The sequence below is a fragment of the Perna viridis genome, chromosome 15, assembly GCF_037379345.1.
Source record: "Perna viridis isolate PV_CMFRI_1.1 ecotype Kerala chromosome 15, ASM3737934v1, whole genome shotgun sequence".
Classification (NCBI taxonomy): Eukaryota; Metazoa; Mollusca; class Bivalvia; order Mytilida; family Mytilidae; genus Perna; species Perna viridis.
The window spans coordinates 1,453,260-1,471,806 of NC_142459.1; the positions used below are offsets into that span (position 1 = coordinate 1,453,260).

An 18,547-nucleotide genomic window follows, 5' to 3' on the forward strand; every position below is an offset into this window, starting at 1 on the left:
AAACTTGGTATGAATGTACCTTGGGGTATCCTGCATAGAAATGATATGGGGAATTTTGATCCGTCAAAAAACATGGCCGCTGTTACTGAAAATAGAATGTAGGGTTCAGACTGTAGTTTTTCACATATATCTCCAAAACCGTAAGGTTAAGCTAAATTCTGACTGGGTAAAAGTGTTCAGCATGATGAGATCTATCTATGGTCAATTTTTTTGTTTTTATTCCGTTAAACCATAATTGAGTTATTGCCCTTTTTTAACGATTTTTGCTATTTCTTTTCTATTCTCTGACACTACATGACCAATTAAAACCAAACTTGGTATGAATGTTCCTTAGGGTATCCTGCATAGAACAGATGTGGGGATTTTTGATTCATTGAAAAACATGGCAGAAGTTACTTAAAATAGAACATAGGGGTAAGACAGTAGTTTTTTCACATATAACTCCAAAACTGTTAGGTTTAGCTAAATTCTGACATCGAAGAAAGTGTTCAGCATGATGAGATCTATCTGGTAAAATTTTGGTTTTAAGTCTTGTTGGAGATATTGCCCTTTTGCCATGATTTTTTATATTTTTAATGTTATTTCTTTCAAAAATCTTTTCCTCTGACGTTATTTGTTCAATTGGAACCAAACTAGGTATGAATGTTTCTTGGGGTATCCTTCATAGAACTAATGTGGGGATTTTTGATCAGTCAAAAACTATGGGCACCGTTACTAAAAATTTAACATATGGATCCATCAGTATTTTTTCTGATGTATCTCCAAAACCGTTAGGTTTAGCCAATTCTTTCAATAGCTGAAATGATCCTTATTATTAGGACTACAAAAGTCTTCAGGGATAAACGTCAGATGACTCCTTGTAAGAGTTATTGCCCTTGAAAGGGGAAAAATGACTTTTTTTAAACATTTTCAGTCAATATCTTGAAAACTATGATAGACTAAAAGAAACTTTGAATTGTTGAAATGATCCTTATAACAAGTCCTACCAAATACTTATGAGTCAAAATTGTTGGACAACTTGATAAATTTATTGCCTTTGAAGGGCAAAATTCAACCAGGTGAGCAATGCGTGCTCCTTGGAGCCTCTTGTTTTTGTTATGAAGTTGTTTTATAGGTCTATATGATGAAATGTATAATCATTCATTCCAATCTATCTGCTCTTAGGAGATAATTCACATTGAAAATCTAATGGTTTCTACTGTATTCAAGTGTCATTTTCTCCATTTATTTTGAATTCTACAGTCTATATAATTCATATCTCTTATAAACAAGAGTTATATAAAAATTCACATGTTAAATTATGTTTACTTAAGCATTTTTAAACAAAATACCAAAAATAAAAATATGTAGGCTTTCCAACCATGTATCACATTTTTCATGATTCTTATCTGAGCTTTTCTTAATTCTCCACTTGAGATTATACATGTTAACATTCCCTATGTAGGAATCACCCAGTCTGTCATTCCACATGGCTTCTAAACCGCTAAAGGGACTCTTGAGTATATCATAAAGGAATGTTTGGCATCATATGATCTTGATGAAGAAAGGGATTTGGCATTATATGAAGATGTGCTTGAAGGAATATCATCATTGTCGGAGGACTCCAAAGGGAGACAATCCAACCTAACTGTTTTACATGTAAAAATGTAGTTGAGCACTACCACTCAAGGGATGATATTGTAAAGGTAGGTTTGGCATCATAAGGTTATATACTCCAAAGGAGATAATCCAACTGTAGCTTAAGTCAGTTTTGTAGTTAAATGTCCTATGGCAGATATTTCATGCATCCAACAGACTGTTTTGTACTAGCACAACATGCAGAATTGAAATTTTATTCAAATACTAAGTTTCATGAAATTTGATGAGATTGTTTCTGAAGAAACTTTAGTGTGACAGACAGGACAAAAACAATATGTCTAAACCCCACCAAAGATGGGGGGAACATAATGAAACCAATTTATATACTTGTATTAATGGAAAGATACTGGGTGTTTTGCATGGCTCAATATACTGCAGATAGAAACAGGAAACACTTTGAAAAGGAGGGGTGCCAGCTGAGGTTCCTCAGAAAAAAGGGATGCTAGGACATTTACCATTTTTTGTCAATTTTACACATGAAAAAGACACTTTCCAGTAAAAAGAGGGATTCCAACTTTCTGCATACCCTCTGCATCTGCCACTGTAGAAATAATCTCTTGGTTAGTTCATTCATAGATTTAGTCTCAGAAAGGTTTTATGATGAACCTGCTCACAAAGTTTCATTGTATCGTGACAAAACAATTTTAATGCAACACAACTATTATACTGTGACAGAGAAAGACAGGAAAAGCTACAAGCTAAGTAAAAATACCAAATGCTTCAATTATACTAACCTTTTTTGGTGTAAAAATCCCATTAGTAAAAATGGAAATGTAAGAAAATAAAAATCAAGAGGAGCTTGTTTCTGTCATGAAGACAAAGATAGTACATGTATCTACAATGCATTCAAATTTTTGAAAGGAAACTTATTACGAGTTCTCATAACCCAGACTATTTTAAATTGCTCATTTTCCAAAAAATGGGACATCTCCCATGATCCGCCACAACTAAAGCTGTGTTATGCCACTTGCTCACTACTCGGGCCCTTCTGTACTTTTTTGAGTACTGGTACAAATATTGAGTGGTTGCAATTCTATGATACCCATTTGTATTGAAATATACCAGAAATAGTGAACCTTAATGAAAGTTGGAGGTATGCAACCTTTCATCTTGGGCTGAAACAAATCAGGACTTTTGTTATTATCCTATTATTTGCTACTTTTGACATTTCATTCAGAATTGTCAATTTTCCTTTCATCTGTGGTAACATCCCTTCAGCACCTGCGTATAGAGTGTTCATATCACAACTCCTACGTTATGCCAGACCTTGCCGAAACTATGCAAACCTTTTTGTATCGCATTAGAATTCTAACAAATAGGCTTCTGGAACAGGGTTATGTTGCTGCAAGATTGAAGTCTTCACTACAGAAGTTTTATGGTCGTCATCATGAACTCGTGGATCATTACAGTGTATCCATCTGCGCTATGAAAACTGATTTGTTCAACGTGTTCTACCACGGACTTGTCTTTTTATGAGCAACTCGGCAGGTGTTTCTAGAAAAGCAGAGGACGCTTACCCTACCGATGCACCTGGTCCATGCTCCCAGTTTTTAGTGGAGTCCGAGTTGCTCATTTGCTTTTGTTACTTTGTATGTATGATTTTAGTTAATTTATGTTCTTTGTTGTGTATATCTGTTTTCCATGTGTGGTCTTTGTCCCTTGATTACATTCTGTTGATTGCTGATTACTGCTATAACCTTGGTTCCCTTGATTACTCCTTTGTATTATTTAGGCCCAATCAAGGTTGTCATTACAGAGTGAGTCATCTCCTTATTCAATTGCTACCCTTAATCTGAAAAGAAATTCATGTAGGATACATTGGCTTGGAAGCAAAATTTTTGCAAGCCCATCACTATTTTAACGAGCATTGACTGAAGGGCTGGTCCCAACTGAATGGAATTTAAAGAAATTTTCACAGTAACTTTATTAAATGAAGTTATATTCCAATTGTGCACATCCATTTTTAAAATTTTGATCCAATTGGACCAAATCAATTTTGCAAAGAAACAGATTATCCAGTTTACGAATTTTGACTGGGCTACAAATCTGCTTTCTTAGTACTTATGTTGTATGCTAAAATCACAGGATTGAGAATTTTTACAGGTTAATATCATAAAATACATATTGTCATAAAGAGGATGCACATGTGTCTAACTGGTGACACATTCAAAATCTGTGCAATAACAATAAAACAGCTTAACTTTTCATTATTTTCACCTATGACCCCTGGTCAAATTGGCAATTTTCAGTACATTAAACTGAAACCCTGGCATGTGTCTAGAAATTCATAACGTGACCTAGGCCACGAACACATTATGTTGGAATTTAGTTAACCCTACCCTTGATGTCAACGTGAAGAATTTTAGTTGCTTAGTAAATACATCATTTACACAATATCCTAGCAAACATAAGCCTATGATGTCGGCTACTGCACGGTACACATGTAACATCATTATAAGAATCTTTTTGAATGTTTTGGGTGGCCCTTAAAAGGGCCGTGGTATTCTACTTTAGACTAGAAGTCTAATATTCTTGTGACTGGGATGATTTTCCAGCAGCTTTGGCTCCAGCAGACTTCTTTGGCAACAAAACGGCCTGGATGTTGGGCAGGACTCCGCCTTGCGAGATGGTCACGCCGCTCAACAACTTATTCAATTCTTCGTCGTTCCTGACAGCCAGTTGCAGATGTCTCGGGATGATTCTGCTTTTTTTGTTGTCTCTTGCAGCGTTACCTGCCAATTCCAAAACTTCAGCGGCCAAGTATTCCAGAACGGCGGCGAGATAGACTGGAGCTCCAGCACCTACTCTCTCGGCATAGTTGCCTTTCCTCAACAGTCTGTGAATTCTGCCTACTGGGAATTGCAATCCAGCTCTTGATGAACGGGTCTTTGCCTTGGCTTTAGCTTTTCCACCTTTACCACGTCCAGACATCTTGTTTGCAAGAAAATTTACAAATTAGTTTTCCTTCGAAAGTTGAGTTGTGAATGAAATTGCCGGGAAGTTGAAGGGTATTTACGCGTTTATTTTTCCCTCCAGCAATTTTGATTGGATGATTATGTTTGTTAAGACGGTTCTCATTAGTCAATATTCGCACTAGTTCATTGGTTAAATTTCCGGCAATATGATTGGTTAGGGTAGGCGCACCTGCCACCTGAGATTAAAATGACTGGGAAATATATATTTTGTTTTTGTTTTTGTTTTTGTTAAAATACAATTTAAATAAATAGCAAAATTATTTAAAGCCCACCAAATTGGGCCGTCCGTGCGAGATTCGACGGGGTAGTCAAGAACGTTAAAAACCCCTTTAGTTAGCTTTTGTTTGTCAAAGGGGGTAGGAAAGGAATTCAAATGCCATATCTTAACCTTGGTTCCCTTGATTACTCTTATACATTCCAAAACTTGATATTATCTTTCTCTCACTTCCAGAGGGTATATATTCTATATTTTTCCTACGTAGAAAAAAAACAAAATACCATTTTCCCCAGTGAAAACCACGGGGGTGTAACTTAAGTACAATGGTAGATACAGATGTGCGGCCCATATCGGTCTACTTTTTATGATTAGTAATATATGAAAACGGTAGGAATTAAGTTGCAGTATATGTGTGTTTGGGGTTAAAATTTACAAATTACAGCATATATATTTACACATGGTAACTGATTTGATATCAACTGAATCATCCTTAAAATCATCAAAGTAAATAAAGATTAACACTTGACTGATAAGCAGAAAGGGATCCAATTAGTTCAGACATGCTAATATCTTTAGATACAATGTCAAATGTTCTGATCGGCAACCTGCTGTGATAGGTAGATACTGATAAACACCATGCATATGTATGAGTGGGTTCCATAAATGCATTACATATATATGAATGGGTGTCGGTTTTTCATTGTCAGAATATATGAATGGGGTGGGTAAAAATTTTTGATGCCGCACATCTGTACCCTTTTACCAGTTAAGTTTAACCCCCCTCCGCCCCCCACCCCCGGTGGTAAAAACCACAAAAATAACACACCTTGAAATTAAGACAACCTTAAAAATACCAAGTTTAAAATATATCCCATAAAAATCTGAGCAGAAAAAATAAAAATACATTTTCTCTTTTAAAACATGTTGTTAGATCGCAAATCTTTCTCATCCCAAAAAAAATACCAAGCAATTTAACCCCTTAAAATACCATATCCCCAAAAAAGAAATCATGATTTTTCACCCCCCCCCAAAAAAAAATAACAAAAATAATAAAATCTTCCAACAAAGAGGCTCCAACTCTAGAAAGTCCTTTAAGTCTACCAAAATGTCGGTGTCTCTCAGCCATGCCTTCATTAATTTTGCCGTCTAAAGATTTATCGTCAATTTTCTACAATAATTATATTATACTTTTTAATACTTTCTGTATTTTTTTTTTAAATAAAGGAAGTGGCAATATGGGATGTAACATCCACTGTGCACCTTGGATTTACGTCAAAAAAGAAAAAACATTTTTATCACACCAACTTCACAAACATACAACTCAGTACTGGAAAACCAGGGCCGGATCCAGACACTATGAAAGGGGGTGCCAGCCAAGGTTTTTCGGAAGAAGGTGGTGTAAGGACATTTATTCATATCTTTTATCAATTTTACACATGGAAATGAACAAAATCCCAATAAAGAGGGGTGCCCACCACCTGAACTTTCTCTGGATTCGCCACTGTGCAAAACTATGTCGGTATACTGAGGTTTTTTTTTAACGTCCTTGACTACCCTGTAACAACATTTGGCAATTTAGATAGTAAAATTTATAATTAATTATTATCACTAAAATTCAGAAAAAAATGTAAACGAATTCAAGACTTTTTATTTAACCACCTCTAAAAAGCTTTTTTTTTTTATTTTCAAAATTATGAATACAGATCATTATAAAACATATGGAAGTAATCGCAACACCTTAATATCACCTACATGTGGATATAATTGTTCAGGTTTAATTGTGGCATTGCGTAACATTTCCGGTATAACCTGTCCAGTCGGCTTTACGTGTCACACCCATCCCCTGTAATGGTGCAAACAATTGAGGACTTCCTCCTAGGAATATTATGTAATATTAAGCACCTGTTCCTCCCCTGGACAATTGCATAGTAAATAGATAAATGACACATAGATTAGATGTATTGATTACTGCAATACCAATTTAAGTACACGTAAAATTATGTCTTTATTGTATTATAATCAATCATCCGTCCTTAACCTAGACCGCCCTGACGGGTCCGTATGGGTGTCGGTAGACTAGCAGGAACCCTTTTTTGGAAATATTTGGTCAATCCCGAGTTAAATTTGGACAGAAATGAGCAAATCATTTCCTGGAAAACCCGTTTTCTGGGACCCTTTTAGAACCCCTCGATCCATTACTCAAAATATGCGGATCTGTTCCTGTTGACCAAATATATATAGCACGGAACTGATAGTTGGAACTCAGACCCGCTTTTCCCGTTTTTTTTTTCTTGTTGTTTTTTTTTTATTAAATATAAATTTCCACCCCTGCATACATACCAACCAGGATAGCTTTTAGAAAAAAGGATATTTATTAATGATCTTATAATAAGTTATTTGTACTCCAAGTTCAAATTATTACTCAATATATGCATATATAAAAATGTATACCCCAAATCCCTCTATAGATATATATAAGATAACTACATTTACATCCCCAAGTAGTCCAGATCCCGGGGTCCAAATATACAATCACGACGTTCGCTTGGCATTTTTATGGCCCAGGGAGGCGAGCAAGTAAAATATAGTCTCTAAGGACAGCATTATTATTCGGATTAATATACATGTAGATATGTACGAGCCTTAGCAAATTTTCCAAGTTTAATGATGTAAAAGGCAGCGTGAAAAATATGTGAACACAAACATCTCAAATGTTTAAATTGTACAGAATAGATAGAGTAATCAAGGGAACCAAGGTTATAGCGGTAATCAAAAGAATTTAATCCAGGGACAAAGACCAGACATGGAAAACAGACATGCACAACTAAGAACATACAGTAACTAAAATCATACATACAAAGTAACAAAAGTAAATGAGCAACTCAGACTCCACTAAAAACTGGGAGCATGGACTTGGTGCACCGGTAGGGTAAGCGTCCTCTGCTTTTCTAGAAACACTTGCCGAGCTGCTCATAAAAAGTCAAGTCCGGGGTAGACAAACGAGGAAAGAAAAACTATGACCCGTTGAATAAATCAGTTTTCATGGTGCAGATGGATACACCATAATGATGCACGAGATCATGATGACGACCATAAAACTTCTGTAGTGATGACTTTAATCTTGTAGCAATATAACCCTGTCCCAGAAGCCTATTTGTTAGAGTTCTAGCGCGATACAAAAAGTCTGCCTAGTTTCGGCAAGCTCTGGCATAACGTATGAGTTGTGATATGAACACTCCATACGAAGGTGCTGAAGGGATGTTGCCACAGATGAAAGGAAAGTTGACAATTTTAAATGAAAAGCCATCACGTTTGTCGTAAGGTTTGGTCAATAGTTTTCCTTTACCATCGATTTTTAAGTGTAGGTCAAGATATAAGGCAACTATACCATCACTCTAGAAGAATATTTCAAAAATTTAACCTCAAATTTTTTTAGCCTCGCTCCGCTCATTGTGCGCCCCCCCCCCCAATATAAAATCCTGGACCCACCCCTGGAACTTATATTTTAACAATTTTATTAAAAGTTGATCTCGCATCGCTTCCGGCTTCTCTCATGTCGCTTGTGATCGGCTTTTAATCATATCACAGAAAACGGGTGTATAAGTTGAAACCTTGGCTTTTTGAAATACATTGTAGCATATACACAGAGCGGCGGGGCACTTTTATTAAAATTTGGTAAAGGGGTGCAGCTGGATCCACCATTCATATATTCTACTACTGTTACCATGGACTTTATATTACACTTCTTGTGTGCACCTACAAACATCTTTTGAATTAAGAGACCATTTAGGTCTCTAGCAGGTTGCATAAAAGCAATAAATTCTACATTTAATTGTAGATAACTGTAGAAAAATGACCCATTAATAAAAGACAGCCCATTGACATACATTTAAGGAAAGGGAAAAACTATCACCCAATCATATATTTCAACTCCAGAAAAACAGACCCATTCCAGCGACACGACTGTATATACTGGTATATGGGAAATGACCCCCCCCCCCCCCGGAACATAGACCTGTAATTATAGTTTATACCTACACTGTAAACTCAATAGTATTAATGGGAATTTAATGCAATATATAATATATTCACACAGATTAACTTTTATGAACCTTTAAAAAATGTTTATTACAGATGCTCTTTGCAAAGTTACCCTATTTTCAACAGAGAAATTGGAGAAATTTGGCTGATAAACTGCTATATAGAATATTACAAGTCACTCGCTAATTTTCACACACTAATTGACACACTATGACTATATTTAGTAACAATTAAGGGAGATCAGCGGGTTCAAAGAGTACAAGTCTGTTGATTTTAAAAAAACATACATTTTCAATCAAATCTATTGAACCCAACAAATTAATAGGTTTGTTTTGCGGATAATTTATAACCATCCCCCCTTTTCAATGATGAAAGTGAAAGGGCACCTGTCAGCGTCATGTTGTTTGGCAACTATACCATGTGACCAATTTCAAATCAAGATGGCGACCACCAGACTGTGTATTTGGTTCACAATGAAAACAAATCGATTTATGTATTGATATAAGCGTGGATCAATTATCAGATCAAACAAGCCTTTTGTTTGTGATGTTTGGTTAATTTGTAAGTAAATAGTCTGGTATGGTTTCCAGCTAATCTGCCAATAAACTGGTCGATTGTGCAGCAATATTATACACAAAACTGATCGCAATATATTAGAGTGAAAGTTTAGACTTTAGTCCCGGGGTTTGGTAGGCCATGCAGTGATGAACATGTTGACTAAATTAACGGTTTTATTTATTTGACGTACCTTTTTTTACTGGAATATAAAATAGACCCCCAGAGAAATCCAAAACGTGTGTATGGTATAACTATAATGAATAGTCCATATCTGTCAACCCTCCCACAAACTCAAAAAAAAAAAATATATATCAGTGGGAAATTTAAAATCTTCTAAAATAAAATGTGAAATTTGTGGGAGTTTTTGTTGAAATTTCTATATTTTATGTGAAAAGTACTAAATTATTGAACTTTTTCATGAAAAATTTGCTTTTGTGTAAAAATCTCTGCCATGTGATAGTGTCTTTGTGGGAGAATCTCCCACATAAACTGTTTCAAAGGTTAACAGGAGTGATAATTAATAATAGTTTGGCCTTCTGCTCAAATTTCAATGATTATGAAATGTAAAACTATCACATGTACCCTTACGAAGCTTACACAACTACCTGATTATGGAATGTAAAACTATCACATGTACCCTTACGAAGCTTACACAACTACCTGATGAGTAGGTACCTGATTACCTGAATGCCTATAAGCAAAAGTCAATATTATCTGGGCTACTTTAAACTGAAATTCCTCCGACCCTGCAACCCTCCTCTTTACACAGCTTGATGCTGTAGAACCAGAGAAAAATCCTAAAATTGAGACTTTACAAAGCTTTTATCAGAGGTAATGGATCCCTGGGTCAAAACCCCTGACATTACTAAACAATCAAAGTCAATCAATCAATAATTGATCACATTTCAAACACTCATCAATTAATCACTAATTGACCGCTTATTACTTAAAGTCCTTGATGAACTATGTACTGTTCTGTTTAAGAATTCGGCAGTGGGTGGCACATCATTTTTGTCAATTTGATTCTTTTTTGCTTCAAATGTATTTAATACATGTAGAAATAAACTGAACATCTTTGATGTAGGTCTATATTTTTTTACTGCTTATATAGGAAAAAAACTCGGTAAAATTTTCCTGTTATTTTTCCATAAAAAGACCTATTAATATCTCTCAAAGTTTTTGTTGTTTTTCTATGACAGATGCAAGTGACCATGTCTGTATATACATTTTGTAGCAATGTCACAAAGAATTTTGATTTGGAATAAAGTGTCATGTTTTTTAACAATGTTATTTGTATCATACATCATTTTACAGAAACAAAGCCTCTGTGGAGATTTGAACTCCAGTCTTCTGTTAAAACAGATGTAATCACCACTATACTACAAAGGCTACTATAATATGACATTTTCTGTATTCCACTTGCCTACATTTTTTTCATATACATGTATCAGTATAACAAGATTAGGTATGGTGTATATGTCAAAAAGACAACAGCCCCGCAAGTATGAAAATATAAGCTCAAGGCCACTCATTGAACAAAGAAACCCTTATACCACAGGTCAACATCAGACCCTGCCCAGGACAAAACATTTAAAATAATAATTGAACTTACAGAATTGTATTCCATCATTGGAGAATCCAGTAAAAATCCAACATGTTCCCAGTGCTCCCAGTTCACAAATTACCAGATACACTGAAGGACCTGTTTTGCCAAAATGTTACCCATAAACCATTCAATCTCTCTGTTGTTATGTCATTTAAACCAATTATTGATTTAATATTCACTTGAATATTTGATGTTGTGTATCCCAAATCTAATACACAAATGACAATATATGGGTCAGTGTATTGTTTACATGTTGCGCCAAAAAAGTTTCATTGACATGAAGCAGATCCACATCTTTGTCTGACAATTTATGTTAATAGATTCAAATTAAACACAAGCTAAAGAATTAGTTACTATGTTACAGAAATTTTAAGGTCATTACTTGTGAGAATTATAATGGCTGTTAATCGTCCTCATTGATTCACGGCTCAGTAATATGATGCACAGTTTATGCAAGTTACTCATTGACCTTTATTTTGATTCAACAACTTTCAGCTATAAAATGGAAGAAATACGTTCTGACACTCGTCATCTATTGAAGATTTTGTAATTCTTCCACTGTTTGAGAAATTCTTTGTCTTTTCACTTGTTCTGCTGTGTTCCACTTATGAAAAGACAGAATTTATTACACTAGTGGAAGAAATACTAGATCTTCAATAGAGACTCGTGTAAGAACCTATTAAACTTCTATATGAAAATAAATGATTTTCTATACAAATGAAAAATAAATATTTTAGATTTTAAAGTGGTGAAAATAAATACTTTGATCCAAAGAAATCTCCGAAGACTACCCTCCTCAATATCAAATGCTCATCCCCTTAAGTCAAATTAAACTATATTGTTCGGTATCATCTAAAAAAAAACTACTTCCGGAAATTACATGTATCACTTGCCATCTTGCTGAATTCTCAATGATTAGTACTAGCCAATTACAATTTTTATAAGCATTTAGCAAGTTGGCCAAGGGAGTTTTCACACACAGGTTGATCAATTTGGTCAATTAGGTCAAATTATTGTATCTTAAAAGTATTGCCTATTCATTTTCTGAAAGAATTAAGTAGTAGTCTTTGTAAGAATCATGCAGTTCTGTAATATGTGATCATCATACATCTAAAAAAGGCTACATATTTTTATTTTTGTAATTAAGTTTCTTAATAGGTCTATGATGAAATGTATAATTATTCATTCCAATCTGTCTGCTCTCAGGAGATAATCCACATTGAAAATTTAACTTTTTCTATTTTATTTTAGTGTCATCTGCAGAGTTATCTCCCTTAATTTTAATTCTTCTGTATATTCTACATTTTGTCTCTTCAGAATAAGAGTCGTATGAATAGCGATATGTTAATTTCTGTTTACTATAACATTTTAAATATAAAATCCACACAAAAAAATATGTAGGCTTTCCAACCATGAATCACATTTTGCACGATTCTTTTGTGGAGTGCTACTTAAATGTTGTTTGTGGGGACTTTTTTTTGCACTTTTTACTTATAGTGTGAACATAGCCAAATCGGAAGCATTTTTAAAGCAAACACTTCTTTAATGTGTTTTGAACTTGGTAAACTGAAAACCTGTCTGAACAAAACCAATTTCAAAGTCCAAAAGAGGTAGTTTAAGAGGAACACCTATTGTAAGGGGCATAACTCTCAAAATCAGTGATATGTTTGTATCATATTCAATTTCACCAAAGCCTGTCAAGCTTTCATTTGAAACAGAATGAAATCAGTCCAAGTTACTTTGATGTTTACATGAGATTTGATGTAAAATGCTGAATACAAATGTTCAAATGATTTGTATGAGTTATATACCTCCTTAAACAGGTTTCAATTAACATATGTCATAAATAATAAAATTTCATATTGTTTAATAATCAAATAATGTTTTTTGTGTACCACAACTGAAGAAGTGTATGGTAGTCTCCATGGTCCCAAGGTAGCTTCTTTACCTTGAGTGCAAAAGGTCGTGGGTTCCATTGCCATCCAAGTCATACCAAAGACTTTAAATTGGTAGTCACAGCTTCTGTGCCAAGCTCTATTTGGTGGATAGAGTGATTACTGGTTTGCTTGGAGACAAAATATTGGGTCGGAGTGGGTTGACATGCCTAGCTACATATTGTTGCTTGCTTAGCATGTCAGACTAGTACAAAGCAGGGTCTGTTTGTTTGGTTCAGCATGTCGAACTAGTACATAGCAGGTCTGTTTGATTATCTCAGCATGTCAGAATATTACAAAACAGGGTTTGTTTGATTGGCTCAGCATGTTGAACTATCACAAAGCAGGATCTGTTTGATTATCTCAACATGTCAGACTAGTACAAAGCAGGGTCTATTTGATTGGCTCAGCATGTTGAACTATTACAAAGCAGGGTCTATTTGATTAGTCGGCATGTCTGACTAGTACAAAGCAGGGTCTATTTGATTGGTTCAGCATGTCAGACTAGTACAAAGCAGGGTCTATTAGATTGGCTCAGCATGTTGAACTATTACAAAGGAGGGTCAATTTGGTTGACTCAGGATGTCGGACTAGTACAAAGCAGGATCTGTTTGATTATCTCAGCATGTCAGACTAGTACAAAGCAGGGTCTATTTGATTGGCTCAGCATGTCAAACCATTACAAAGGAGGGTCTGTTTAGTTGGCTCAGCATGTACAAAGCAGGGTCAGGATGTCGGACTAGTACAAAGCAGTTTCTGTTTGATTGGCTCAGCATATCAGACTATTACAAAGCAGGGTCTGTTTGATTGGTTCAGTATGTGGGACTATTACAAAGCAGGGTCTGTTTGATTGGCCCAGCATGTTGATCTATTACAAAGCAGGGTCTGGTTGATTAATAAAACATTGTCCTCCTGAAAGGCATGAAGTATCTGCTAATAAGGCATTTAACCATAATCAATCAATTAATCCATTTTTTGCATTATGCACTGACCATCTATGTTTTTATCTTTTTACAGGACTGAAAAAAAAAGCTTGATCTTGCCAATATGTCGATGAACTATGTTGGGAGCATCTCCCTTTTGGATAAGGGAGATTATGATAGAGGAGACTCTCCTGCTCAGGCGATCTTGGACAAAAATGCCCGGTCTGTTGCCCAGAGAATTGCAGATGAGACGAGAGAAGAATTGGAGAAAGTTCTTGAACGGGTTGAGCATGTGAGTCATTAGATCTCTGTTAATGGCAGAACTGTTAGTAATTTCCAGTGTTGAGTATTTTGACGCTTACCCTACCGGTGTACCTGGTCCATGCTCCGAGTTTTTAGTGGAGTCCTAGTTGCTCATTTTCTTTTTGAATTGTAGTTACCTTGGAAGTTAAGAATATTTTAGAATTTAAGAATTTCTAGTTTTATTATCCTGGGGCTTGATTTGAATGTGGAGTTGTTTTCATAATTTAAATTTATTCAGTTCAACCAAATGATCAATAAAGCTTCATTTTGTCAAATAAAATCTGAAACTTCAATTGGCCACAGACCTCTAATTATTGATTCCATAGGGTTCTATACATTTTTTCACTGACATTTTTGGCTGTAGCTTGGATTTTTATTCAGCTCGTATACTCCAATTGAAATATCGGAGGAGGAAGTATGATTTATTCCTTGCTAAACTCCAAACAACCTATGGCAACCCTTGTTGAATAATGGAATTGATATTTGTTTTCAGATACCTTGATTTAATCTGGGTTAATTGAATGTTTGATCTTTATAATATTTAGTATGGATGGATTAATTGATTATAAAACAGATTAAGGATTAAGGATTTGTAAGGATTTAAATAATTAATTTTCTGACACTGACCATCAATTTGAATTAAAATGATTGTGCTCTTTTCACTATGAGTTTACAGTTTTATGTAGAAGCAGGCAGACCTGTTAACTCTCCCACAAAAGGGAGAAGACTCCCACAGAATCAATGAAAAAGTTTTCATTTTCCATGTAAAACTGTAAGATTTGTGGGAAATTTTAGATTAAAATTTCTATATATCTTTGAAAAATACTAAAAACTTGAATTTTTACATAAAAAAATGCTTTATTATTAAATCTCCCACATGAGATAGCTATAGTGAAGAACAAGTATGAGTAGAGGAGTGGCTGGTCATGGACGCTTACCCTATCGGTGCACCTGGTCCATGCTTCCAGTTCTTTAAGTGAAGTCCGAGAAGCTCATTTACTTTTTTTACTTTGTATGTATTATTTTAGTTACCGGTACTTTATGTTAGTTGTATTTCCATGTCTGGTCATTGTCCCTAGATGACATTCTTTTGATTTTCACGAGAATTATGGTTCCCAGGGGCGGATTCAGGTGGTTGCATGGTGGGCGTGTTCCTCCCCCCCCCCAAAAAAAAAAAAAAAAAAAATTTGCAAAGCATGGGTTGTCAGGGGTAGATTTAGGCGGTTTTAGATTGAAACTTTAAGTTCTCGCTAATTGTACCACAAAAGATATCTTCATTGCACCCACTCTAGAAGAATATTTCAAAAATTTAACCTAAAAAATTTTTTCAACTCACTCTGCTCAATGAAATTTTAACTGTGTGCCACCCCCTTTCCACCCCTCCCCCCAGTTGAAAATCCTGGATCTGCCTTTGGTTCCGTTGATTACTCTTTTAAATCAGTGATCCTCTGTAAGAAAAATAAAAGTAAAAAAAGGTTGAAGATACATAAAGGACAGAAACAGAAAAATTAGAATAAAATTCTGTTCACAATTATTAAAAAATAGAGCCAGTAATATTTGTTAAACGTTTGTGAATTGTTTCTTTATGTTATTGTGAGCTTCCTTGTAGTTTTTAGAAATTTTCAGATTTTTCATTTTTGATTTATGGGGCTTTATTCATACAAAAATGGGGAAATTTTTTGTTTTCAGATTATATATTAAAAACACTTAAACTTGCTGAAATATCATTTGGTTATTTATATTAATGTAGCTTCCATTCAATAACAAAAAAAAATTATACCTGGAAGTGGGAAGGTATTAGCTGTTACCATCTAAAATGTGTGTCCATCCACCCCCCTTTTTTTCACTATTATGTGGCAGGATATCAATTATTTTCCATTAATGCCATTTTTTTTTTATATATATCATGATGAAGAGATATGACTTTTTATTGATTATTTGTAGATATATGATTCTTATGAGAATAGTATGGAGTTGATCTTCCAAACCCAACAACATGCTAACATGGAGTATGTCAATGATATCGTAAGTACAATCAGACTAAGTAAAGATACTGTTAAAGTACTTTAATTCATGGATACAAATTTTCATGGATAAGTGGAGAAACACAAGTTTGTGGATTCTTTAATTCGTGGTTTTGATGTTTTCACTATACACATCAATGGTATTCTCCTTTTTTATGGAAACCCAAATTTTGTGGTTAGGCCTACCCATGAAAACCATGAAAATTGGTACCCCACAAACAATAGTACATTCACTTTAATTTATAGGTTCTCAGGACCTCTGTAGTGTCGTCCCTTTTAAGGTTACCTCACGACCTCATAAAACAGCCACCCTCTTCATTTTCTTGGTTCCGAAGCGCTCTCTGGATTCTTTTATGGGATCCTCAACAGCCATTGTTATAATCATATAAAATATTTTACTTTTTCTGCTAACTGACGGCATGGAAGCAAATCACTAACACATACAAAGAGTATTCATACACCTTTGTAGTAAATTACAAATATAATTTTAAAGTACTCATTCTCAGCTTTATTTTGACTACTTTTGATCAACATACACACAAATTATGCACTTACAATGCAAAGATCTAGGTTCAGTGTGTTTTTGGTACTACATAGAGAGATGGCCATCTAACCATAAGTGGTTAGTGAGACCTTATATTAAGAATAGTATGATAAGAGTTATCTCCCCTGAAAGGCTCTATTTATGGTCGAGCCATTCTGGAGACTGAATACTGAAAGTTTCAGAAACTTCCCATTTGAAAGATGTCATGGAAAATCTTCCTTATTTTTGTTTTGAAAGCAAAATTGACCTGGTTATCATTTATTTCAGGCTGAGCTCGAGGAGATAATGAAGGATCAAATTAAGAAGAGAAAGGTAAGTTGTCTCCCCTGCCATAGTACAATGTATAGCACCTGGTAGGGAAAGTTGTCTCCCCTGTCACAGTAAAATGGTGAAACACCTGGTAGGGTAAGTTTTTGTCCATGCCTCAGTAAACTTGTGTAGCACCTGGTAGGGTAAGGTTTTGTACCTGATATATACAAGTAAAAGAAATAGTACTGACAAAAAACTATTCCAGATTGATATAGGTATTGATTAAATTAGAGATTTTTTCAAGAATTTTACTCATAAGTTAAATTTATCTTTCTTGTCACATTGTGTCAATAATCCTTTATTTAATCAACTTTATAAGCCTGAAGCATTAATACTGTTCAACTCAACTGAATTTGATGATTCTCTACAAAAAAAAAAGAAAAAGATAAAGAATATTCAATAAAATTTGTCAACTTTTCAAACCAATATTCCATCAAATTTTATGAAACTTAAAATGAAGCTTTGGCATCAGGAAGCAAGATTAATATATTTGTGACTGTTGTGGGTTGCTTGGAAAGGGAGGTAATTCATCTTGAATGGCTTTACATTTTGGTGGTGGGTAGAGATACCCTGTACGATTACCCACAGATACAATTGTTTCTTTTTCAGTATCAACAAGGGATAACTATCTTTATAGTTGGTTATGAGAATGTTTGTGGACAGCGATTGAAGCTCTTACAAAATGTGAACGAGGTATGTCTGTAGACACAGTAGGTGTTTTACATCCTTGCATTCTCCAAATTTCATGAGATTGTGATTCTGAAAAGAAAGCTTTATACATGTATATGTTTGTGAAGAAAAACTTAATTATGAAGTTCAAGATCAGTATCTATTAGTAGAAATACTGCCTTATTGTTAAAATTACATAATTTTAGACGTTAAGGCCAAAAAAAAATGTGTGTTTACGGTCACTCGACCGACCCTCATTTTATCGCAGTGACCCTTACTTTTTTTCTTTTTTTATCAGCAATTTTCTGAAATTCTGGAAATTCCTGCATTTTCCGTCACCGGTACCGACCTATCAACCCTATTTTTTTTCAGCATGTGACAGTAAACACACATATTTTTTTTGGCCTTAGTATAGTTAATATATTGCCCTCATTTTACTGTCACATAATATTTTTGAAGAAGATTATTTTATTATTGGAACTATGATATATTATGATAATGTTCTTAATAAGACATTCACAAGAATTTTAAATGCTGTAAAACCTGTCTAAATTGATCCCTGAAAAACCAAAAACTGTCTAAACCAGACACTTTTAGAAGTTCCTGTATATACATGTAAAAGTACTTATATTCGTGGGTATCAATTTTCATGGTTAAGGGGAAAAGCATAAGATCATAGATTCTTGAATTCATGGTGTTGATGATTCAGTCATACAATTTAAATAAATAATCATTTTTCTTGGGAATCAAATTTCGTGTTTTTCCTTTCCTATGAAATCCACGAAAATTGGTACCCCACGAATAAT

The 18,547-nt window shown here is 34.6% G+C and overlaps 2 protein-coding genes across 2 annotated transcripts in view; one reads left to right on the top strand and one right to left on the bottom strand.

The window, feature by feature from the left end:
• Nucleotides 1-3,594: 3,594 nt before the first annotated feature.
• On the bottom strand, nucleotides 3,595-4,597 carry LOC148596481 (histone H2A-like). The gene has a single exon (XM_088563615.1). The coding sequence runs from the start codon at nucleotides 4,567-4,569 to the stop codon at nucleotides 4,162-4,164; it is 408 nt and encodes a 135-aa protein (XP_088419741.1). The 5' UTR covers nucleotides 4,570-4,597; the 3' UTR covers nucleotides 3,595-4,161.
• Nucleotides 4,598-9,297: 4,700 nt separating this feature from the next.
• Nucleotides 9,298-18,547, top strand: part of LOC148596482 (uncharacterized) — a 141,474-nt gene continuing 132,224 nt past the window's right edge. The window contains exons 1-5 of the mRNA XM_088563120.1: nucleotides 9,298-9,432; nucleotides 13,987-14,184; nucleotides 16,140-16,220; nucleotides 17,031-17,075; nucleotides 17,682-17,765. Coding sequence (XP_088419246.1) covers nucleotides 14,017-14,184; nucleotides 16,140-16,220; nucleotides 17,031-17,075; nucleotides 17,682-17,765 — 378 coding nt within the window. The 5' untranslated portion in view covers nucleotides 9,298-9,432; nucleotides 13,987-14,016. The remainder of the gene's footprint in view (nucleotides 9,433-13,986; nucleotides 14,185-16,139; nucleotides 16,221-17,030; nucleotides 17,076-17,681; nucleotides 17,766-18,547) is intronic.